This window comes from Cyprinodon tularosa, unplaced genomic scaffold, assembly GCF_016077235.1.
Source record: "Cyprinodon tularosa strain WSP-4 unplaced genomic scaffold, ASM1607723v1 ctg1046, whole genome shotgun sequence".
Lineage (NCBI taxonomy): Eukaryota > Metazoa > Chordata > Actinopteri > Cyprinodontiformes > Cyprinodontidae > Cyprinodon > Cyprinodon tularosa.
Genome location: NW_024037834.1, coordinates 71,355 through 97,366, shown reverse-complemented (window position 1 = coordinate 97,366; position 26,012 = coordinate 71,355). Strand labels below are relative to the sequence as shown.

Here is a 26,012-nt window from a genome sequence, read left to right as displayed (position 1 = left end):
TGTAAAATAAATTGTAATCTTACTCAGATCAGAGAAATTGCTTAGAATGTACAGAAGGCAGCTGCTTACCTCTCAGGAAGTGGCCCCGATTAACAGTTAAAAAGGCATTTTATACATCTGCAGTCTGCCACATCATCTTATTTCACATCATATATGTTAGCAGATGATTAGATATCAATGACTCCAGCCTTATCCAAATATTACACTTTGTTCATAGCTGAAGGATACCGCTCTCTTTTCATTCCTAAATCTTTGCCACGTATAAAATGAAGATTATACCTGTATATCCAGACAGAGGAACTGTCTTAATTAGATTAAAACATTAGTTCTGAATATGCAACAGGCAGGCAAAACCAAGGTGTAAGTGGGATTTACCAGAAACAATTACCTTTATTTTAATATGCTTTTGGTTCCAGGCCCAATCAAGGTTTTCCAGGGTTGGTTGCCTGTTTTGCCAAATTCGGCCACCAGGTGTCCCCAGAGTGCAGCTTACTGTGTTCACATTTTAACGTTGTGATGTATTACATATGGTTGTATAAAAGCACATCATTATTTAAAACTTAGAATGATCTAATTTGAAAAATAGATCAGATTATCCAAAACAATAGTTAATACTCTCTTTTATGGGCTGTAGGAGTAGAACATAATTTGAGGATAAAATAAGACAACATAATTAGGGGACAGCTGCAATTACTCTGCACCCTGTCAACAAACTAGTTAAACATTATCTCCCGCTCCGCTGCTGTCCCATGACCGGAGAGAAAAGGCGTGTTTTCCCCCTGCTTGTCTCAGTATATAAAGCAGGCTCCAGCAGGGGCCCCACCACCCATCATCCTCTAACTGTTAGTGTTGATCATAGCTGACAGACAGTGGCCCTCTGAGGGACACCCACACACAGAAGGAAACGTTACGTAAGTGTCACTATTTTATAACTTTATTGGTTGTTTTTCTTTTTTGTTTCGTCACTTTGAATTATGCAAGAGCAACTAAGAAGATTAACATACCAGGTTGGGTTAAAACTACCAACTTCTCATGTTGTCTACAGCAAATTATAAGAAGTATTAGTTGTTTATTATTTATGAATATTTGTTTATCAGTATAATTTTATTAAATTCTTTCTTTATTCATCTATATTTGATATGAAACATGCATATCATAGTCTAAAGGAATTCAGATCCAAATGTGCAGCTGCTGGATGAGAGAAAGTAAAAATATAGGCCTCACTTGTATTGGTATATTATATTATATAGGCCTCACTTATATTATATTGGTATATTATACTATATAGGCTTCACATTCACTGATATAAAAATGTCTGGGTCAGAGACACATCAGAAATCTTCTGTTTGAGTTGCTTCTACATTAAATTCCTATCAATTTCTTCGATATGGCACCATAAACAAATATTCAGTGTTAGCCATTTGACAGAGCTTTATCATCAATGTGCTTAAAAAACACCGAAAAGTGTGTCTACAAAAAGGAATAGCAAAACAAAACAGATTTGTTTATGTATTTACTGCTTAATTCGTTGACTAAATCCCAGGCTTCAAACGTTGAACTATGAAATGACTCTTTTTGAATCTATAACCCTGTTATGAGTTTAAACATGCAATATTTATTTCTGCTAAACTTGGATATGGATGCACCCAAAGTTGAAATGCTCTGAGGTTTTTCAGAGTTTGGTTTCCCAATGGGGTCTCATCTTCGTATGCATAATGATTTGGTCTTTGTTTACTTATTTATATTTCTGGCAATTTAAAGTGGACCTTTTTTCATTTTTTGTTGTATTTCAAATGTATTTACGTACATGCCTCCTAATAAATAGGTATGGTGAAGCTTTATTTTTTACACAATAAAGTTGATTGGTATAGCAAGATGTGACAGCCATCTTTGAGTAAACAAAATGTGAGCTTTCTTCCTTTATTTTTATTGATTAATGTTTTTTTCTTCCCTTTTTTGGCAAATTAGACACCTTGGGGTTGTTAGGAATAGGCACTGTTATATTTTGCACAAAAATGCTCCTTTAAGTACGTTCGAGTTCTGGATTTGGAGTTTTTATTATTGTTTTTATCAGATCAGGTGCTTGATTAGCAGGTGCTCATTTCTATATATTTTTTGGGGAAAAATAACCTTTATTAAATGTAATAAAACTTAGAGCTCCAGTTATTTTCGGCCTGTAACGCATTCTCAAAGGTGTGCTTTGGTGCAGTTCTTTGAACTTTACTAAATATCATGTCTGATGCACATTAATGGAAGTAGATTTGTAATTCCGAAAATGGAGTGAAATATGCTGATGAAGATAAATGTGTAATGTAATTCAAATCTGCCACCATATTTTTCTGGTTTTTTTTTTGTTTGTTTTTTCCCATAACAGTGTTTAAAAAAAAAAAATTTAAACTGGCAGGTCAGACCAAACAGATCACCAGAAATCTGTATCAGTCAGGACAGACCAATTGATGCGTCTCTAATTCTGTTGTTTCTGCGCTGCGCTATAGCTTGCTCTGACACACTCTAATGTAATGTTGTTTTTAAGGTCTCCTACATTTATCTTTTTTTTTTTTTTAAAGGGCAAAATTAACTTCCCCCTGCCATAATTGAGTAAATCACGCATGCTGAGCTAAATGATGCGTGTCACTTGTTTTTTGTTGGGTTGTTTGTTCTTGTTAATGTGTAACTCAGCCTGGTGTTTGCTTGTCAATGGGACAGCGCCCACTAACTCGTCTATTTATGTGTCCCCGCAGCGTGAATCATCTGAGGATCAAAATGGACTCTTCTCCCATTTCCATTCAGGGTTATTATATAATGAGCCTCACAGAGAAACCCTGCATACCCAGCTAGCAATAGGTTTATTCAATTATCAGCTAATAGGTTTGTGTGTTCTGAACCTTAGTGGTTATTTTGTATTGTTTATTACCACGTACTACCTCAGAGGTTGCTATCAAACAACGAATAAGGTGGTGTGTTGTTGTTTTTTTAGTAGAATAACATTGAAAGTACTGATGGATACTGCTACACTAGCAACGCTGGCTGCTGCCACCACTGCAGCTATGGCCTCCCAATCAGACATGTCGGGTTACCTTTGGCTTTTGGTGACCGGATTCATCATCGCCTTCATCCTGGCCTTCTCCGTCGGAGCCAATGATGTCGCCAACTCCTTTGGTACAGCGGTGGGCTCTGGAGTGGTCACCCTGCGGCAGGCCTGCATCCTGGCCACCATCTTTGAAACGGTGGGCTCAGTGTTGCTGGGGGCAAAGGTCAGTGAGACTATCCGAAAGGGGATCATCGACGTGCAAATGTACAACGGCTCAGAACAAGTGCTGATGGCGGGATCGATAAGCGCCATGTGTGGTAAGCATTCAGACGGATTTTATTTTTTAAGTGAGTCTTTTTAGGCTGTGAACAAAAGTTCAGTTGATGTTTTTGTATCACAGGCTCTGCTGTGTGGCAGCTGGCTGCATCGTTCCTGAAGCTCCCCATCTCTGGAACCCACTGCATTGTTGGAGCCACAATTGGCTTTTCATTGGTAGCCAGAGGCCATCAAGGGGTCAAATGGATGGAACTACTACGCATTGGTAAATAAACTCTATCTTCCAAGCATTCCAACAAAGATAGAAGCGCAGGGATGAGTTAGTAATTAGATTGTATGTGAAATGTTCTGTTTGAAGTGGCCTCCTGGTTCCTGTCGCCCGTTCTGTCTGGAATCATGTCGGGAATCCTCTTCTATTTCGTCCGCAAATTCATCCTGAACAAGGTAAGTGATTTGAAAAAGTAAATTAACAAACTTTACTTTTGTGAAAAGATTTTTTTTTTTTATTTAAACTGTATTTAACCAGGAAATAAATCACATTGAGATTTAAAAAGTCCTGCCCAAGAGGCAGCAAAGTTAGATAATAAACAGAGATATATTAAATTAAATGATTGGTACATAAAAAAATATATCAAGTAAAACAATTACAGATAATTGAGGCTGCTTCAAGTTCTTTCACTTTCAACTTGAAAGCATTTAAAGATAAAAACTCAGTCAACTTCCAGTTTCTTTGTAAAAAAAATTACACGCACAAGGAGCTGCGTAGCTAAAGGCTTTTAAATTACAGCTTTTAAATGCTGAATTTTATCAAAAGTTTCTTATGTGGTTGGTATTTAATCATTTCTTTACATGATGAAATCCTTTATACAGATTCAGAGTACATGATTGAGCATCATTACTCTGATACTGCAACACTCTGGAATTACATTTTCTTGGCAGTACATCCTTAATTACTAAAGCTACCAAGTGCTCCTACTCTGGCAGTCATTTTTGAAATACAGGTTACATAGATTTATGTATCTGTTCTAATCCATTGACTCTGGATAAAGAATGGGATTTTTAAATTCCACTTTAAAAAAAAAGTAAATAATGAGGTCCCCTCAGGCCAGGATTGGTCAAATCACAATTTTGTTGGCAAAAAAAATCCAAAATGTTGACTTTAAAAGGTAGTTATATCCGCTTAACTGGCGTTAAGCTTTAATTTGCACAATTTATTTGTGTATCATTAGATAGTTATCTCCATTTGCAAACATGGTTTGATCATGGTAAAGGAGACATAACCTGGTATTTTTATAGACATATGAAGTGACTTTTGTTGCATTATTGTTGCAAGCAAAGAACAACTTTAGTGAATGGAAATTTGTATAAAAAAAAAAAAAAAAAACGGAAATGAAACGGAATAAAACTTCTTAATAAAAAAAAGAAAAAAAATTTTGAGAATAGCCTTGCCGTTTTGTTAAATTCTTTTTTTTTTATTAATATTTAAAATTTATCATTCATAAAACCTGATCCTGGCTTGCAACAATAATGGACCAACATTCACTCCATATGCAAGTCTCCCAAAATTCTCTTTAAATTTGTCTTCAATCATTTTTAGGAGAAAAAAATAAATAAAAACTGCTCATTCAAATCCCTTTTCATTCTCCTTTTTTTTCTCGCGAGGGTACGCACAAAAGTTTGACTTGTATGTGTGCACGTTCATGTGGATGTGTTGTTAGCAACGTTAGCAGTTAGTCATGGTTCGTTTATCATTGATTCCACAGTAGGTCAATAGTTAAACAAGCAGAAACACACCAACTGCCTGCAGGTGAATCCCTAAAGGATAGAGTCGCCCCTTTATTTGGAACAGAGATGAGGGTGAGACAGGCTAGTATTAGTCCCCCACACACTTCCTTCCTTTACTGATATAAATCAAGGGGGAGGACCCAAATATAAATTAAATGTTCTTGCTCTAACATGAAAAAGTCAGATTTCCAGGTGATGACTCATTTAAAGTGTATGAACTTACTAACAGTATAATACATGTCAGTTATTACAACAATATCCACATTTTGCTAGTTTTACAATTTTACAAATGGATTCAAGTACAAACACACTTTTTTTTGTTGAAAGTACCGCCTTAAAATACTAAAGTTTCTTAGTGCCAACATAATGGCAGTCTTTTTAAAACATAAAAACACTAATTAGACTTAAGTCTGTTGTGTTTTTCACTAATGTCCACAAACAAAATCTGTTCCCATCCATTGACCCTGCATCTTTGGTTGTTGTTCTACTTTTTTCACCAATGTTGACAGTTTAAACTTCTGCTTTAAATAAGTGAATGTTTAGATCCACTTAAGCCACCCAACTTTTTTACAACAACTTTATCTTGTTCCTGTAAAGGGCTGTGTATACTCCTGCAGCAGTGTGTCGCAGTGAACTTGTTGAAGGTACGACGCAGATATTTTTGATTTATGCCAAACTTTGAAGCGTGGTCTGCACTATGTTAGTGCACGCAACAACACAAGAGAGACAATCACAAACTAGCTAGGATTGTGGGTGTTGGTTTGAGGTGCTTGTTCGCCGTCTGACGACACACAGTTCACCAATGAGTGTTCCCGAAAGATTGGCCGTGGCGCTGTGTGTTTTGGCTTTAGGTGCAAACCAACAGGCTGTCGCATAGAGCTACAAACTAGCGTCCTGCATGGTGTCTAGGATAGTGTCTGATGTGTGCCAAGCGTTCTGTACGACACTACAGCCAGTGTTTCTGCCATTAAGGAACCAAACAGGAAATACGCATAATTTAGCGCAGATGTATATTTGACCAATCAGAGGCCTCCTGTCTGTGGCACTGTCTGTGGTCACCTACAATTTTGGGGAGGTGTCTGCGGAAGGCGGGGTATATCTGCGTTAACTGCGACACACAAACAGACGGTCTGTTTCTTAGCATAAAGCAGGCTTAACAGGAGTAAGCTAAACTGCATTTCGTTGCCTTGTACCTGTACCTGTGTAATGACAATAAAGTTGAATCTAATCTAATCTAAGGTAAAGGTGGATTTAAGGTCTCTACCACAACCAATCAACTTCAATCTAATTTACGATCCGGAATTTCTCTCAGTTGTTTTGAAGACATTTCGACACCTATCCAGGAGTCTTTTTCAGTACTGTTGGCTCACACCAGATCAGTCTCTAGTTGGGGTGCTTATGTTTTTAAGTAGCATGGAGGTTCATCCTCCTGCACACATTCCAAGTCAGATGCTAATAAAATAGCCACCCCTTGTTCTTCTGGATTGTTGGAGCCTTTTGTTTTGCATAGGCTGTTATTGGCCTTTTGAATCATAATGGGAGCGCTGATGTAATTTCTTTCAGATGAGTTCCATGACTGAATTTTAAATGCTGTCAAGCTGAAACCTCAATCATCCCCCTCTGTTCAGTGATGGCTTTCTTGGCCCCTCTTTCAAACCATCTGTCCTCTATGTCCAAAATCTGAACATTTTGGTCTTTAAAGGTGTTTACTTTCTTCTTGAGGTGGAAGTGTACAGCTGAATCTTGCCGAGAGCTACTGGCTCTCCTATGCTGTGCCATGCGTTTGTGAAAGTTCGGTTGATTTCCAATTGACTAAGATTTTATAGAGGCATTCTCTGTCTCATTTGTTTACATGATCCTGAGAAAAAAAAAAAAAAAAACCTTTTGGCTAGGTTGACATCACTAAGATCTAAGATTTAGAATGCTCTGATATACGTATATGCACCTTATCAGAGTACATTCTAATCTAAAAGCCAAGAAGAAAACAAGAAACAAACTTTTCAGTAACAAAATTTTACTTTGATTTTTCACTCAACTGAATGTGCTAAAAGTTTTCATGCCCATTTCCTTTTAAGAAAATGATTAAGTCCCAAACAATCCAGAAAAGTCTCTTTTCCACAGTCTAACCCCGTTCCAAACGGTCTGAGAGCCCTTCCTGTCTTCTATGCTATCACTATGGGCATCAACCTCTTCTCCATCATGTTCACAGGAGCTCCACGTGAGTATCACATTGACACAACAAACCAGAGGATCTTACTAAAACTATAAAAATAAACATGAGCTGAAGAAAATCTCATGTATAGCTGATAATTAAGGATGAATGACATTAAAATTTGCTAATAAATAGATCTTTAGACAAGACTAACTAAGTCTAAGTCTAAGTGAAGGCTGCGCTCCGCGGTGGGGATGGGTGTATAATTACGCCCCATGTTTTCACATGTTACGTAGAGGGTTGATGCAGTTATCTTTTAGAAATTTGGAAGTTCTGTTTCATTTTTCTGACCTAAAAATGAGGTTATCTGCCTGCAGGCCTATGGTTAACGCCGTCTGAGGCCACCCGACTTAGTGTGAAAGAAAGAGATATGTTACACCCATAATGTTTGTCCAGCTTGTTTATAATCTAGACCCCAAAAAGCAAAAAACATATATATATAAAAGAATAAACTTATTTACTTCACTTTCAAACAGCAAAAAGACCCTCCACATGAGTTTTCTAAATAAGAAACTGACAGCAACCCTTTATCACTATGCTGCAAGACTGGCCTCTTCCTTAGTATCAGATTAGAGAAGCGTGCTCTTTGACTGATACAGTTGTCCTGAAACAGAAAGCCCGTCTGACAGTGGAGGAGCAGACCTTTAAGAAAACTTTTAGCGTTTATACAAGTTACATGACTAACTGGTCACACAGGAAGGAGAAGATTATATGACATCCTTCTGCTAAAGTGATTGCAGCAGTAGCAGGGTTTGGTTCATAAATGTTATATTTCTATTTCAGGGCATAAAATCCTAAAAGGAAATAGGGGAAAATGTTCTGTTTGTGCTCATTTTGAGAGTGTTTTTTTTAAGCATGTCCCCTTTTTCTGTTAGTGCTTGGCTTCGACAGGGTGCCATGGTGGGGCACACTATGCATCGCAGTGGGCTGTGCCGTCATCACAGCGCTTGTTGTTTGGTTTGTGGTCTGTCCACGCCTCAAGAAGAAAATTGAACGTAAGTATCTGGAACAGTTTCAGTAACCCAAGGCAAACAAAATGGAACATAAAACTAAACTACTGAGTAGAATCTAGAGTTTCTTGTGAAAATAATCATATCCACTCAACTTTCTCACATTTTGCCCACATTGCAACTCAAAACCCTTATTTTATTTTACTATTAATGTATCTATACACCAACACAACCTAGCACAAAGCTATTTAATAAAAAGAAAAAGATGCATGGTATTTAAATTTAGTAAAATAAATCTAAATCATGCATTTAATCCAGTACCTTTCAAAGCCCCCTTATTAGGGAATTGCCTTTTAATATCAGTATAAATTCACTTTTATGTGTGAAGGCTGCAGTGGTTTGTTACAACATTTAAGAATAAAAAAAGTTTTTGTTTTTTTTAGTAAAATAACAGAGTCATTGAACACATTAGAGAGCTCTTCTTAATCCTGGAAAGAGGACATAACCACTAGATTTGCTGAAAGACTGGGCTAAGAGAGAATTAGAAGAGATGCAGAGATTCCTGTCTTGGGTGGGGGAATCAGGTAGTTTTGTTGCTATTAGGAAACAGAGGAAACATGGATGAAGATGCTCCTGCTGGATGAGAATAATGATGCACTTTACTATGTTTGGCACTAAGTTGATTTATTCTACTGTCAGGCATTATAGTAAGTGATCATTTTCAATGTCAAAGCATTTAAGAATATTGCAAGAAAAATTGCAAATGTTTTACTCTCTAGATGTGTGAAGATTTTGGAGAAATGCTGCATACTACTGTACAGCTGCACTTATTCAAAGTATGCACAACTTTGTGTTGGTCAATTGCATAAAATCTCATAAATCATTAACAATATGATTTATGGGAAAGGGAATTGGTTTGTTCAGCTTTGGAGCAGCATTTGTTTGGTGTTGATGACATACTCTATAAATGAAGCAGTAAATTCTACTTCAATATAACTCTCTGCTAGACAATAACAAAGTTGTTTGATTTTTTTGATGTCATATATCTCAGGTGAAACAGCTGCTGCTCCCTGTGAGACTCCATTAATGGAGAGGAACTCCAGTAAACCTCCAGCAGAACAACCCCAAACCCCACCTGACCTGCAGAACCCTCCAGAAAGTCAGAAGGTGGCCTTTAAACTCGGAGGCTCTGAGGAGGCTGATCTAAACAGCGAGATAGATGCCAAAGATCTTGAAATTTCTAATGGTGAGAAATGATTTATCTGGTGCTCGAAATGATAAAAGCTTTTAACAAATATATGAATGTCTAATAACACTATAAGTGGCACTGACTGAGCTGTAAACCAAATAAAATTAAAAGTGAGATTTTTTCCACAGGTCTGAATGGCTCTGTGGGCCATATGACAATCACCGATCCCCACAGTGGACGCTCCCACACCATCCACAAGGACTCTGGCCTTTACAAAGACCTGCTGCATAAGCTCCACAAGGCCAAGGTTGGGGACTGCATCGGTGACAGCGACACAGAGGAGCGGCCCATGCGGAGGAACAACAGCTACACATCCTACACCATGGCTATATACGGTATCCAAGGTGATCCTAAATACAAAGATGTGGAAGGAGGCCTTCAGAGACGACCTCGCGTGGACAGTTACAGCAGCTACAACTCAGCAATGACCAGTGGTAGTTCTTTCCCGGATGGGAGCGTGACTCAGGAGGCAGTCAGGGCCTCTGCTGTGGAGGAAGACGAGCTGGAGATTGATCAACCTGCTGTTTCTTTGCTTTTCCAATTTTTGCAGATTCTCACCGCTTGCTTTGGCTCTTTTGCTCATGGGGGAAATGACGTAAGGTAGGCATTTTATTCTCAGCACTGTACTGATATATTATCTTTTTTATGATTTACCTTTCATTCCTATCTCTAGCAATGCTATTGGCCCACTAGTGGCGCTTTGGCTTCTCTATGAGAGCGGGTCTGTGGTGTCGAACGCTCCCACGCCCATTTGGTTGCTCCTGTACGGTGGAGTAGGAATCTGTGCTGGACTTTGGGTTTGGGGTCGTAGGGTGATCCAGACCATGGGCAAAGACCTGACCCCCATTACACCATCGAGGTATGCTTCACAGCTAAAGTCATTCTTAGCAGAAGTGATGATTTATCAGGTTGTAAAACTAAAATGAACTTCTCCTTTTTTCCTGTAGTGGATTTAGCATCGAGCTGGCTTCAGCTGTCACAGTTGTTGTCGCATCTAATATTGGTCTTCCTGTCAGCACGACACATTGCAAGGTAATAAAGCTAAAATCTCTGAGGTTTTATCACAAAAAGATAAAGAGATCAGTTCTGAGCATGTTATATTAGGGATAACTACGTCAGTGATATAACTTAGCCTTGCAAACGTGTTAATACTTCTTGATTTTTTTCTTTATATTATTATGGAGGGTGACCCGTGCCGTGGTTCAATAAATGAATACCTTATGAAATATTTCTTTATAAGCATCATTCATTTATTGAGGGGAGTGGTGGCCTAGTTTTTAGGCCATTGCACTTGGATCCCAGAGGTTCCTAGTTCAAGGACTGCCACTCTGGGTCCCTGAGCAAGACCCTTAACCAAAGACTGCTCCCCGGGTGCCGCACAATGGAAGCCCACTGCTCTGCAAGGGGATGGCTTAAATGCAGAGTTAATTTTGATGCTTTGTACTTGTGACAGTGTAACAACAATAAAGTTGAATTCTTTTCTATTCATTCTGTAACTGTAAATAAATACAGAATTGAATGAATAAATATATAACTAATAATATGGATCCCAGTTAAATATAGTGATTTTTTTTAAAAGTAAATATTATTTTACGAATTGTTTCATGAATCAATAAATTCATTTTCCTGAAGCACATTATGAATTAATTTAAACTGTCACACATCCATCAAATCCAAGGAGGCAGGACTAGAGCAACTCTCACAAACCCTGACGTCTGATTGGCTGTTTCTCACTCAGCCTCTAATTGTAGTCTTGTGGTAAACTCTTATAGAAGACACCTGCATTTTACTATTATGGTGAGTCCTTTCAATCGCTTCGTTCTAAAACTCAATTCTGCTTCGGGTAATATGTAAATTACTTGCTCTCATTGTGTTATTATGGTTCATGCAAATGCACTTTTGGTGTATTAAAAAGAAAAAGTATCTCTACTTGAACGGAGAGCATTGGTGAATTTTAGGTCTTGATTTAAAAGCTGATTTATGTCTGGACTTTGATTTGGCCATTCTAACCCAAGTATTCTTTGATATAAACAGTTTTATTTGAACTCTTACTATGTGTTCTGGGTGTGTCCTGCTTGGATGGGAGCCCCCATTTATTTTCTTCTCTTCTCAAAAAGGTTTTCTTCTTTAAAAAAAATACGTTTATCTTTAATAAATGTATCTATCTTCGTACTGACCCTAATCTGCTTGCCTGTTTTTAATCGAAAAAGAAAAATATCCCCACAGTATAATACTGCCAACATCATGTCTATAGCTTATTTGACCTTTAAATGCAGCCAGATGAGCTGAATGTTATTTAAGGAACTCAGATCAAATTCAGTTCTATTCAAAAATTGAGGTTCAGATTTTTTAAAAAGGAAAGAAAAAAATATTTTCCTCATGTTTCATAACTCTTTACTACCTTTTGTTGCTCCATCACATCAAAATAAAAGAATTTATATCCAGTATCTCTCTCATGCACACAGGTGGGATCGGTGGTGGCTGTGGGATGGCTGCGCTCCCGGAAATCAGTTGACTGGCTTCTGTTCAGGAATATCTTCATCGCCTGGTTCGTCACTGTTCCCATCTCTGGCCTCATCAGTGCTGCCATTATGGCCCTCTTCATATATGTTATTCTGTGATTCCCACTCCACCTTATCATATTGTTTTCCAACAACTTTTTAAAAAACTTGTTAAAAACTGTCCCATGTTGTCCCTACTAATGATTGATGTTTCATTCAGCGTAATTTCATTTTAAGTCAATGATTGAACTCATAGGAATGTTTTCAAGGATGGCAGATTCTAGTAACACTGTTCAAATGTCCAAATGACTGTGATCATGTACAGTATATCCTCCTGTATATTTGTATAAAGACAGTTTGTATTATTCAAATCATCCTGAAAAAAAAAGAGTGTGCAGAGGTTAATACCTTGAATGGAACTGACATTATTGGGAATATTTAAATGAACCTGTGAAAGGATTTCAAAGTATGTATGTCAGGATTTTTGCAAAGAAACTATTGACTTTTTTAATGTAGTTGTATGAGGTTTGCTTTTGTGTGTTTATTATAGTTTTTACACATATGTATAGATGTTTTTTCTGTATTCGTTGTATTCGTTTGATATCATTTCAAATAAAAGTTGAATATGTGACTTTACAATTCAACTAACTTTTGACCTTTTTCTTACTCTCCCACAAGGTGATGCAAACAAATTACTACTGTAATGACTTACAAATGCTTTGATAAAAGGATTTCCTGCTTTTCCTGTTATGCATCATTGCTCACATGCAGTTCATTCACACTGACCAAACAAAGGCCCCTAAACTCTGTTTCATTATCAGCGTCGCATATGAGTAAAAGCTGGATTTGGTTTTATAGTTGCATGACCTGCCTTTCTGGCTGGCCTTAACCCAACAATGACCTTATATGCGGTGACATTCCACGTCCCCAGAGCCAGTTTAAGCGCCCGCGGATCAGGTCGCCGAGGTCTCCGCCTCTGGCTGCCGCCCAATCCTCTTTGCACCGGTCCCTCATGGTTCCCCCTGCAGGTGGTGGGCCCACTGGGGGATGGCCTCGCGTCGCTCCTTCGGGCTGGGCCCGGCCGGGTCCCGCGAGGAAGAACCCGACCACCAGGCGCTCGCCAACGAACCCCAACCCCAGGCCTGGCTCCAGGGTGGTGTCCCGGCTCCGCCGTACCGGGCGACGTCACGTGCCTCGTTTGAGTCCTCGTCATAAGGGTTTTTGAACCGCTCTTCGTCTGACCTGTCACCCAGAGCCTGTTTGCCTTGGGAGACCCTTCCAGGGGCATTTAGCCCCCGACAACGTAGCCTCTGGGATCACCCAGGCACTGAAACCCCTCCACCACGTTAAGGTGGCGGTTCAAGGAGGCAGACTGGGGTGGTGGTTCCCCTCCACAAGAAGGGGGACCGGAGGGTGTGTTCCAACTATCGGGGAATCACACTTCTCAGCCTCCCCGGAAAGGCCTATGCCAGGGTGCTGGAGAGAAGAGTCCGGCTGATTGTCGAACCTCGGCTGCAGGAGGAGCAGTGTGGTTTTCGTCCTGGCCGTGGAACGGTGGACCAGCTCTACACCCTCTGCAGGGTGCTTGAGGGTTCATGGGAGTTTGCCCAACCAGTCCACATGTGTTTTGTGGACTTGGAGAAGGCATTCGACCGTGTCCCTCGTGCTGCCCTGTGGGGGGTGCTCCAGGAGTATGGAGTCGGGGGCCCTTTATTAGGGGCCATCCATTCTCTGTACAAGCGGAGCAGGAGCCTGGTTCGCATTGCCGGCATTAAGTCGGACCTGTTCCCGGTGCATCTTGGACTCCGACAGGGCTGCCCTCTGTCACCGGTCCTGTTCATAACTTTTATGGACAGGATTTCTAGGTGCAGCCAAGGACCGGAGGGGGTCTGGTTCGGGGACCAGCGGATCTCGTCCCTGCTTTTTGCGGATGATGTAGTTCTGCTGGCTCCCTCCTGCCAAGACCTACAGCGTGCGCTGGGGCGGTTCGCAGCCGAGTGTGAAGCGGCTGGGATGAGAATCAGCTCCTCCAAATCCGAGGCCATAGTTCTCGACCGGAAAAAGGTGGCATGTCCCCTTCGGGTTGGAGGGGAGTCCTTGCCTCAAGTGGAGGAGTTCAAGTATCTTGGGGTCCTGTTCACGAGTGAGGGAACAATGGAGCGGGAGATCGATAGACGAATCGGTGCGGCTGCTGCAATAATGCGGACGCTGCACCGGTCTGTCCTGGTGAAGAGAGAGCTGAGCGAAAAGGCAAAGCTCTCAATTTACCGGTCGGTCTACGTTCCTACCCTCACCTATGGTCATGAAATTTGGATCATGACCGAAAGAACGAGATCCCGGATACAAGCGGCTGAAATGAGCTTTCTCCGCAGGGTGGCTGGGCTCTCCCTTAGAGATAGGGTGAGGAGCTCGGTCATTCGGGAGAGGCTCAGTGTAGAGCCGGTTCTCCTCCACATCGAGAGGAGTCAGTTGAGGTGGCTCGGACATCTTCTTCGGATGCCCCCTGGACGCCTCCCTCGGGAGGTGTTCCAGGCATGTCCCACCGGGGGGAGGCCCAGGGGACGGCCCAGGACACGCTGGAGAGACTATGTCTCTCGGCTGGCCTGGGAGCGCCTAGGGCTTCCCCCAACAGAGCTGGAGGAGGTGTCTGCGGAGAGGGAAGTCTGGGAGTCTCTGCTTAGTCTTCTGCCCCCGCTACCCGGTTCCGGATAAAGCGGGAGACGACGAGTACGAGTACGAGTACGACCTTATATGCTTTATTATTCTTATTTACTTTCTCTAAATAGTTCAATCAAACTAAATGATGTGAAATCAAACTCAAAAATAGAAATACAAAAATCTGGAAAAGCATCGGAAAAGACATAATGTAATCCTCAGCCACTTGTATTTACCTGGTTTTTGATATTATCTAGATAATGACTGTCCTCCAAACTCAGATCAGGTTTAGGCGTGGGTGGTGTTTAAACTTTTAGCCGCAGCTGGTGGTTAAATATGGAATATTTTCAGCTGTTTCTTATTGAATAGCAGGGGTGTTAAAATGATGCTGACGATGTACCAATAACTTTTTCTCCCACACTGTAAAATAAACAAGTGTTACTTTAAAACATACAGAGTAAAATATAACTCTTTTTCAGATAACATTTGGTTCCATGCAATTAATGTAAAATTTACTCTATAACCAGTGTCAAACTTTAAGAAATATTTGTACTCATTTTATTAACTGGCAGGTATTCAAAACCATTCAGATTAAAATGCATGGCTGTCATCTTTCTCTAATTGCTATTAACTCCAAAACTTGAGCAGATTGACGCTCATTATAGATGTAAATACTGAATGATTGACTGAATTTTTAATACCTTATTTTTTATGTTGTGTATACTACTCTCCATTTATGTCAGAGCGACAGTTATGGCAGCTCACTTATCTCCCCATTCGTGTTTTACATTGAACTTGGCCTGGATTACATAAAAAAAAAAAAAAGAAATCTGCATGTGTATCTGTGTAGGAATACACAGTGATGTAAATGTTAGCAAAGCTGCTTTACAACGAAATGGTCAAGATGGAGGCTTTATCTCCAGGTACCGTGACTTCATCCTATACAGGTTAGGTTGAGTTTGTTGGCGGTTGTTTTTTGTGTGCTTCTGTTGTTGACCATATGATGGACTGGTGGTCTGTCCAGGGTGTGGACCCCGAAAACAACTGGAGATAGGTACCAGCCCAACCATGACTCTGCATGGATAAGAGAGGAAGATTGTTTTAGATAGCAGGCTGGAAATGTTGCTTCTTTAGAAACCACTCATTAGAACAGCTTGGTTTCCTCCTGTTTATAAAGAAGAGGGGTTGTGCAGGGATCTTGACGCAGAAGTGAAAAATAATGCATAAAATGGAAATGGAGTAAATTTCAGGTCCCAATTTATAAATGTATTCACTTTTTAAAGAAATACATTTGTTCTTTCTGTAGATGTTTTCTCATTGCTTTGATCCTGGATCCAAAGGTAGACATATCTTAATAAATAGTATTTAATGGTATGTTCTCCCAAATATGGTGATGTTTCCTTAAACAATGACCTCTGGCTCTATGCTTGAGACTCTCGCCAAGGCTTAAAATGTTTGGACTAAAAAGTCGGAAGAACATTGTCAAATAAACCATTTTGATGTGTTTTTAAACCCTAATCATCCTAAATGAGATATATTTTTAGGCATTTCCTCTTAAATTGCAGCAATGTCAGTACAAAAACTTACAAATTTATTTGACATTAATTTACAAAGTTCCACAGCAGAAAAACACAACCCAAAAGCTGTGGCTTTAGATGTTGTTTTGTTTAAATAATAAATACTATAGTTTGGTTTTTAAGCTTATGTTTCTGCCCCATTCTGTCTCTTTTTCGTTTTTTCTTTCTTTCTCTGTTCTCGCGATATCTCAGTAACTTAAATTATATTAAACAAACCAAATCCAAGACAAGTTGTGGCATCAATCATATATTAGTTTGCTTTTTACGTGCGCTGTCCACTGACACAATTATTCCACGCGGTGGCGCTGTTTTCTAACGTTAACGTTTGTTTTTGTGGACAAAAGAAAGAATATGTTTCAGCTCACTGATCCATTCATGTAACCAAGCAACACACTGGAGTTTTCCTCACAATATGAAGCCAAAGAGTGGCCATTTACAATAACGGCAGGTTGAAATAAATAATCAATAGTTTTTAACTAAGTAAATTAAATAAAATAAATCAATTTATGCACAGATCTTTCAGAACAATACAAAGACACTCCTTTCAGAATTTAACACTTGAAATTAGGTTAAAACACATTCATCTTTTTAAATAACAACTTTATAACCATATGATAATTATATATTTCAAATATTTTCAAAACAACAATAAGGGATGTTTCTAATGTGTAACTAAAGAATATTCAGACTGTTTATGAGCTAAATCAGTGTTACTGTTAGTCTACATTTAACAAATAATTTTAATAGGAAATAATGCCTCAACATAGCTCTGCAGGGGATTGAAGTTACAGCTGTAATGGCAGCTGAGAAATAAAAAATATATATATATGTATTTCTATGCCAGCAGCTGGTTTTAGTGGATTTGCAATACGCTGGGATGTGCTGCAGTGGTTAGGTTTATCTGCAATTCCATAAAGATACAGGAAGGGTTTCAGCTGAATGTTAATTCAGGGTTTATTATTTGAAAAATACTATCAGTCATTCATGATTCTGCTTTTAAATCTAATATATCTTTTTTTTTTTTTTTTTAAACCTCAAACGATGTATCCAGCAGTGTTTTTAACGGCAATTATTAAAATAAATCAGATCATTTGTTCTGAAAATTCAAATTCTCCTGTTTATATATATTTAAGCACCAATAACTCGCAGATGAAACAGAATAAACATGAACTGGCTTTCTTATAGTTAATCATATTTAAGATCTGAAGTGACTAATTGCATTTAGACGCCACCTGAGGATTGTATCTTTTTACATAATTGTGTTTAATAAAAAAAAGGCCAACTACACATATCTGCATACAGATCAACAGCATTCAAATTAGTATCAATAAAAACAGTTTATGTACCATATAGATGTGAAAGTTTACCATTAGATTGGAATAGTCAGAGCAAAAGGAGAATTTTATTTAAGAATTTTATGTAGCAAAATATTCCAAACTGCAAAACAAAAATAATGATAATAATAAGACAAAATGAAAACAACAATTCTAGCAATACTGGTAGTTAATATGGTGTTTGTTCTTTTTTTTTTTCGTGGTTATATAGAACTGGTGTGGTTCCTACCAGGAGGATTTCTGTTTTGTTGCAAATTAGCTTCAAGAAGTTAGAGGTGAACCAGTCTTTAATTTTAGCCAGGCTGGAGAAGATCTGAGTCTGTTTTCATCAGAAGGCCGTTTGTTTTTATGGGCAGAAACTGTATTCGATTTGTTCAGAAAGATTATTATAAGTTAGAAGATGGAGGGAGAGAAGATGGGAGGAAACAATTTTCTCAAGTATTTAGAAATAACAGGCAGATGGTCCAGAGGTTACTGTAGTTGAGATGATTATTTATTTTTCTGTTTTCATTATTAATTTGAGAGACTGGATAGGTTAAAGCTTTAATTCAATTCAAAATTACTTTATTAATCCCAAAAAGAAATTAAATGGTTGTGTTTTACCATTAACAGATCTAAAATTAAAAAAGATAAAAGCCTCACAATAAGATAAAAAAGGACCATAAAGGCAGATGGGGAAGAACAAAACATAAATGCGTTTGACTTTATTTATTAAGGGAAAATGCATATAAATGTACATAAAAATATGCCATGGCTCATTTCCAGCTGTATTCCCTTCAGCAGGTTAGGTAAACAACATAAAACAATAATATCAATAAAAGAACAGTGACAACAATTAAAACAGTAAGCCACCATGGCTATGAGCAGCATAAACAGATGGAGCAATTAAATGGAAAAAAATAAAATTAAAAGCAGTAAACAGTGAAAAATATAGTCGATTGGTACTACATACAGGGCAAAGGGCTTAACGAATGATACATATTTCACTATCGTTAGGAAGCTAAGGCTTGTGTTTGGACCCTCCCACCCTGGTACTTTCAACAGTTCTGATATTGATTTTTTTTTTTAGAACAAGTGAATCTATATTTAGAACAATTTCTAGAGAACAGAATAAGGTTATGGTCAGACAGACCTGTCATATTGAATCTCTTTTGAATTCTCACACACTTGTTAGAAAAGACAAGATATATGCATGTTTTAGAGGAGTTAATTAGTCTACTGCGCCTTTAATTAATTAAGAAAAGTTAAAATTTGTTAATAGTAGTTTTAACTGTCTCCGAAGTGATTTGTCAAGCCAGCTAATATTTAAGTCTCCAAGCAAGATAACTTCTTTTTTTGCATCACATTCCAGAAGGAGAGAGAAAGAGTTATTTTAAGTGACACACAGGGGATTTTGAGTTAACAGGTTCTGTTAAAATGATGTGGTCTCTAAAATTACAGTAATATTGAACATATCAACAACTGAAAATACTTAAAATGATGACATTCCACCTCATCCCACCTAAGGGGAAGTGTTGGCTTAGTGTGCTCTGAGAAGGTTGCAAGTACCTGATTCGATCCCCACAGCCTGCCCTCTGGGTCCCTGAGCAAGACCCTCAACTCCTCACTGCTTCCCAAGGGGATTGGTTAAATGCAGAGGTAAATATTTTCTGTGTGAGATCAAGTAGCCGAGTGGTGGCCTAGTGGTCAGGGCATTGTGCTTGGTATCCAGAGGTTCTGAGTTCAAGCCCCACACCCACAGGCTGCCAGTCTGGGTCCCTGAACAAGGCCCTTAACCCCACACTGCTCCCTGTGTTCCACATAATAGCAGCACACTGCTCCCCAAGGGGATGGGTTTCATTGCTTTATACTTGTGACAATGTAATGGCAATACAAAAATGAATTTTATTCAAAAAAGATTTTTGAAACAAATCAGGGTAATCTTGTTCATAATGATAAAGAAGGTTAAGAGCATACAGACAAAAGCTGACTAAGTGCAGTTCTTAGCATAAAGCCACTCTCTCCACATCACCATTGATGCAGTTCCTTGCTTTTTTAAAATCTTGAAAGCTTGAAATAAATCTTGTCATACATCTTATGTTTCAGCTCCTCTGCTATAACTTAACAAGGTGCACAGAAATGGTCAAGATTTGGTCAATGGTCAGTGTTTTCTTACAAGTCTACTCTCATTCACTGATAAAAAACATTCACTCCATCCAAATGTACCTGTTGGTCCTAAGAGCCCCTGGCCTGGTATTTTCCCTCTAATAACAAACCAAATTAAAATAAAAAGTCTACAATTACTGGGTTGACTGGTCTTTAAAACCTGCAGCAAATCCTCCATGCTCTTAAACTCCACAGCAGCCACAGTCAGGCCATTTTTCTTTTTTCTTTTTTTTACAGGATTTTCCTGTGGATTTGTTTTGTTTTTTTTGGGTCCATCTTGTAGTTGCTCAGAGTAGGACTGAGTGATCAGGAAATAAAATTGTAGTGTTATTGCCTCCAACACTAATCAGGACAAGATCCACACATGCAGAAGGCAAGGTCCACACATCCAGAAGGAAAGATCCACACATGCACAGCCATCCGACAGCTTTGAACCTGCTATTATCAGAGCCAAAGGCACATTATTGAGGAGTTTTCCTCATGAAAAGTATCAAGCATCTGTAAATGTAATTGGAGATTTAAACAAAACATAAAATGCATATTAATTAAAAATATAATATAGGGCTACACATTCTATAAATATGAAATAAAATTTCAGGAACAAACCAAGTAAATTCAATTCTCAAACAGTTGTCTTTCATCTTATGCATTTTATTGTTTCTCCCAAAGATGGTGAAGATGCTGTCATGGCAAGTTTGTTTCTGCTGAGATGGAGGCCTGAGATACTATAAGGATGAAGATCATCCCATGCTCCTCACACTCTAACTGGTTTCCTCAGTAAGCTCTGCTATTTATTATTATTTACTGTCGGGTTGTTTCTAAAAGGTCTTGGTAAATTTGAAGGATTCATGTTTGTCTTCTTGTTTCTATACTTAATCACAGGTATGAATATTGTTTTCAGGGGGAACAATAATTCAATTTCACCCCATTCAGTTTTCCTTCCCTGTCTGAGCAGATTAGGAAATAAACATAGGTTCAAACATAAGGATCAAATTATTTAATAATAGCTTATCTACAGGTGCTGGTCATAAAATTAGAATATCATGAAAAAGTAGATTGATTTCAGTAATTCCATTTAAAAAGTGAAACTTGTATATTATATTCATACATTACATACAAACTCATATATTTCAGATGTTTATTTTGTTTAATTTTGATGATTACAAATGACAACAAATGAAAATCTCAAATTCATCATATCAGAAAATTAGAATATTACTGAAGACCAATAAAAACAAAGGATTTATAGAAATGTTGGCCAACTGAAAAGTATGAACATGAAAAGTATGAGCATGTACAGCACTCAGTATTTAGTTGGGCCTCCTTTGGCCTGTATTACTGCAGCAATGCGGCGTGGCATGGAGTCGATCAGTCTGTGGCACTGCTCAGGTGTTATGATAGCCCAGGTTGCTCTAATAGTGGCTTTTAGCTCTTCTGAATTGTTGGGTCTGGTGTATTGCATCTTCTTCTTCACAATACCCCATAGATTTTCTATGGGGTTAAGGTCAGGAGAGTTTGCTGGCCAATTAAGAACAGGGATACCATGGTCCTTCAACCAGGTACTGGTAGCTTTGGCACTGTGTGCAGGTGCCAAGTCCTGTTGGAAAATGAAATCTGCATCTCCAAAAAGTTGGTCAGCTGCAGGAAGCATGAAGTGCTCTAAAACTTCCTGGTATGTGGCTGCGTTGACCCTGGACCTCAGAAAACACAATGGACCAACACCAGCAGATGACATGGCACCCCAAACCATCACTGACTGTGGAAACTTTACACTGGACTTCAAGCAACGTGGATGAAGTGCCTCTCTTCTTTTCCTCCAGACTCTGGGACTTTGATTTCCAAAGGAAATGCAAAATTTACTTTCATCAGAGAACATGACTTTGGACCACTCACCAGCAGTCCAGTCCTGTTTCTCTTTAGCCCAGGCAAGACGCTTCTGACGCTGTCTGTGGTTCAAGAGTGGCTTGACACAAGGAATGCGACAGCAGAAACCCATGTCTTTCATACGTCTGTGTGTGGTGGTTCTTGAAGCACTCACTCCAGCTGCAGTCCACTCTTTGTGAATCTCCCCCACATTTTTGAATGGGTTTTGTTTCACAATCCTCTCCAGGGTGCGGTTATCTCTCTTGCTTGTACACTTTTTTCGACCACATCTTTTCCTTCCCTTCGCCTCTCTATTAATGTGCTTGGACACTGAGCTCTGTGAACAGCCAGCCTCTTTAGCGATGACCTTTTGTGTCTTGCCCTCCTTGTGCAAGGTGTCGATGGTCGTCTTTTGGACAACTGTCAAGTCAGCAGTCTTCCCCATGATTGTGTAGCCTATAGAACTAGACTGAAAGACCATTTAAAGGCTTTTGCAGGTGGTTTGAGTTAATTAGCTGATTAGAGTGTGGCACCAGGGGCCATCAATTTTGAACCTTTTCACAATATTCTAATTTTCTGATATGATGAATTTGAGATTTTCATTTGTTGTCATTTGTAATCATCAAAATTAAACAAAATAAACATCTGAAATATATGAGTTTGTATGTAATGTATGAATATAATATACAAGTTACACTTTTTAAATGGAATTACTGAAATCAATCTACTTTTTCATGATATTCTAATTTTATGACCAGCACCTGTATGTGTTAGCTCCCCAATGCTGACACTTATTGGTGATTTCCTGGTACTACTACCTAAACAATGTCATTTGCATTGGATAGGATGAGAGCATCTAGTAGATCCTTGTAATAACGTTTAAATACGACAATAAAAATAAAGAAAATAGTATAGTAATTGACTGTTAAATATATTTCCCATGACTTATTTTGAAATAGAACCAAGTCGTTTTAACATCAAACTATGCGATGTGAAATGTGGATTAACTTTTATTAGTAAAATAAAATAAATTTGTCAGGTTTCAAATTTCAATTTATAAATAACATGGATGGAAAGGGGGGCATTAAAATAAAGTCTGCCTAGTTTAAAGCATTTATTTATGACGCCTGCGCGCCACTTTATGTCCCTTTAACCAAGTTCATTTCATATAAAAAAGTTTATTTAAAACCTGCACACATTTTAAAATACATATAATGACAAACAATACATATGCATGGCTTGAAAAGGGGATGGAAGAAGCAAAAGCTTATACATGTCCAATCCCCTTCAAATAAGTTATAAGCGTGTCTTTATAGCATTTATTTTGAAACCGGATACCGGAAGTCATAACTTTTAGTTTGTTTTTTCTGTGTTAATTGACAAACCGAGCTGCCCTAACATCAATGCATACATGTGCGCTCTGCTGTTGGACTTTACTTTGCGCTTTACTTTGCGTAAAGTGCGTCTGTTTGTCAGTGTCACACAGAGGGAAAGGAGCCGTCCCTCCGTCCTTCCTTCCCAGTTGCGGAGCGGCTTTTCTCTGCACCTCTTGCTCTGCAAACCGCACAATTGGGGCATGCATTGAGTGAGCAGAGAGCAGCGCACCAACAAGCTGCTGTGATCTGGGAGCCTTTGCACGGCTGCGCAGCGGCGGAACACTCTTTCCACGGCGGAACCTCAGCGTTTGCAGGACACTTTGCAGGACTTTAAATATAAGGATACGACTGTAACAAAAAAGGTGTGTGTGTGTCGGAGGCTTTGCACCTCGTTTTTTTTTTTCATTCATCCCCCTCGCATCGCTGTCGGTCTTCCATCCTTTTCCGCAAGATGCAGCCTCTTACCTGACAGATCTGTGGGAACACAGCTGCTGCTGCCTACAGGTCTGTATCTGTAACATCGCTTTGAAACCTCTGTTTTTATTGCTACTGACAGTTAATCGAGATATTGCATGTGTTTTTGTTATTGGTTTTTTTTTGGGGGGGGGGGGGGGGGTTTCAGATCTGTCTGTAAGATACCATCCAGAATATAATCAAATAATACCTGCTCTGTTCAGCCGTGTCCTCACATTGCCCATCTACACATCTGATGTGTTATTATTATTCTGCTGCTGACACAGACTTGCACAAAGATTATTGTAAGAAATCAGAATAGCCAGACGGAAACAAGGCTAAAGCATTTCGAGATTAGATTTTTTCCACTTTCTGCAGAAACTGTAAACATCTTTTTTTTTAAGAATATGCTTGTTCTCTGTCTTTTGTTTAGTGATTTTCTCCTCTTCACCTGCTGCAGTTCTCCTTGGGATCCTCAATCCTTATCCTCATCCTCATCATTATCATCATTATCAGAATCTGCCAATTCAAACAAGACAACATAGAGGTTGATGTTGCTTCATTAGATTGCTACCTGTCAGAAAGAAACCTGCAGAAGATGACTTCATTTGAGCTGATCGGCTGAAAGCAGCATGAGATAACTGCTGATTCAAGCTATTTTCGCTTGCTGCTCCAAGAAGATGTTCTTGTGTGTGAGCTGACTGACGGGGTAGTGGTCTCAGTGGTGATCTAGCAGGAGACGTTCCCACCAGCAGACACCACCAAGAGAGATGGCTCGCCCGGGATCGGGGCTCCTGGTGCCCATGAACGGAGTGGGGTACCCACCTCAGAACCTGGCCCGGGTGGTGGTCTGGGAGTGGATGAATGAACACGGGCGCTGGAGGCCGTACAGTGCGGCAGTGTGCCACCACATCGAGAACGTACTGAAGGGGGATGCCAGGGGAAGCGTGGTTCTGGGGCAGGTGGATGCCCAGCTCTCCCCTTACATCATCGACCTCCAGTCCATGCACCAGTTTCGACAGGACACAGGTAAGCGGCGGGTAATCCTCCTTTCTGTGGGCAGAGATGACTTGCCTGAGATGACGGAGAGTACAGATGACATAACCCGAGATAGAAGAGTAGAGTGGAAATGAATTGGCCCCTTATTGTTTTTTGTAACCAGCAAACCAAACCAAATGTGAATAATTCTCTCCTGTATCTAAAGCGTGTTCCACTCTTGATAGTAGCAACTTCCGTTAAACATTTGCGATCACTGGCAGTCAGCTTTTCATAGAAATGGGAGTTATGGCTCATATATTGTATTTCAGCCACAATTAAGATAATTAGGGCCCCTTTAAGATCATATCACAGCGCCTTAAATTGATTTATTTCTTAACTTTGACTGAAGGCCTCCAAAAGCTTCATTTAGGCAGTCAGAAATGGGCTTCATCATGTGCTTTGGATCTGGTCAAAAATGGTGGCTGGAGATTCTGTTTCAGGATTTTCTGTTAGGGCGCAGATCCATTCTGTCTTTTATTGACCCTGAACCAACAAAAGAGCAACATATCATCACCACATCACCATTATGTCAGTATGAGAATGTTTTTAAAAAACAAACAAGATTTGTTAAAGGATGGATGTAGCAGAAAAACAATCCATCCATCCATCCATCCATCCATCCATCCATCCATCCATCCATCCATCCATCCATCCATCCATCCATCCATCCATCCATCCATCCATCCATCCATCCATCCATCCATCCATCCAAAAAAAAAAAAATCCACTTTTGTTCTAGTATATCCACATTTTTTTTTCTAGTCTTACGTCTTTGTCAACGTTTTGAGGTAAATGTTAGATGGACTTTAGTTTTCTTTCTCTTTTTTTGTCATCAGCAGTTTTCACCTTGGAATTTCCCTTTTTTTTGCTCCTTTTCTTTCTTGTCCTTAAAAACACAAACTGAAGAAATGTACATGCAAATACTTTTTCAAAACACTGTAATAGTAGCTTCATGTCTTAAATAGAAGGAAATTGCCACGCTATGGTAACCTCGAGTGAAAATGATGTATTACAGTATTGACACAAAGATTTACACTTTATAACACTTATTCTTTGCTTCTTTCTAAACTTCACACCACTTTTATCGTTAAAACAGAGAAACCATAATAAGAACCACAAGGCAGCATTCCTTTATTTTCTGATCCATAAAAGCTGCTCCACACAGCGGAAGAAAACTTCTTTCTCTCTAGAGCTTTTCCTGGTGTCTTTGATTAATTCATGGTGGGGGTTGGTGTAAAAAAAGCTGCAAAACTACAGGTGAAAACAGAAGCAAAAGGAAGCATTAAGGTGGTTAAAGTCTAGTTACGATGTTTTCATGTTTTGAATGGAAGTGACCTTGACAAAGGTCAGCAAGAGACAACAGCCTGTTTCCTCTTTAAGTTATTGCCTTTATGTCCATTCTCATTTTATAGAACTGCATTACATATTTACAGTTGCAAATATGTGAAAGTACTGTACGCAGGAAGTTTTACCTTTTTTTAAAATCCTACCCCTTTAAAGCCTGAACCCTATAAAATAATAATTGACAGCATTCTTTTTTTTTTATTAGAGTTCTCATTGAACTTTC

At 39.1% G+C, this 26,012-nt stretch overlaps 2 protein-coding genes across 4 annotated transcripts in view; both read left to right on the top strand.

Annotated features, from left to right (window-relative positions):
• Positions 1-786: 786 nt before the first annotated feature.
• Positions 787-12,640, top strand: slc20a1a (solute carrier family 20 member 1a). 2 transcript variants are annotated; one of them, XM_038283403.1, is made up of 12 exons: positions 787-911; positions 2,742-2,868; positions 2,981-3,348; positions 3,432-3,572; positions 3,666-3,751; positions 7,214-7,310; positions 8,180-8,299; positions 9,306-9,500; positions 9,632-10,103; positions 10,177-10,362; positions 10,451-10,535; positions 11,969-12,640. In XM_038283403.1, exons 3-12 carry the CDS (start codon positions 3,000-3,002, stop codon positions 12,122-12,124), a joined length of 1,887 nt encoding a protein of 628 aa, XP_038139331.1. In that variant the 5' UTR covers positions 787-911; positions 2,742-2,868; positions 2,981-2,999; the 3' UTR covers positions 12,125-12,640. The 2 variants fall into 2 exon arrangements, with proteins under 2 accessions (XP_038139331.1, XP_038139322.1); XM_038283394.1 differs by having other exon boundaries at positions 2,978-3,348.
• Positions 12,641-23,897: 11,257 nt separating this feature from the next.
• dtx1 (deltex 1, E3 ubiquitin ligase) overlaps positions 23,898-26,012 on the top strand; it is a 71,785-nt gene continuing 69,670 nt past the window's right edge. For both annotated transcript variants that reach the window (XM_038283382.1, XM_038283373.1), the window contains exon 1: positions 23,898-24,436. In XM_038283382.1, coding sequence (XP_038139310.1) covers positions 24,178-24,436 — 259 coding nt within the window. In that variant the 5' untranslated portion in view covers positions 23,898-24,177. The remainder of the gene's footprint in view (positions 24,437-26,012) is intronic.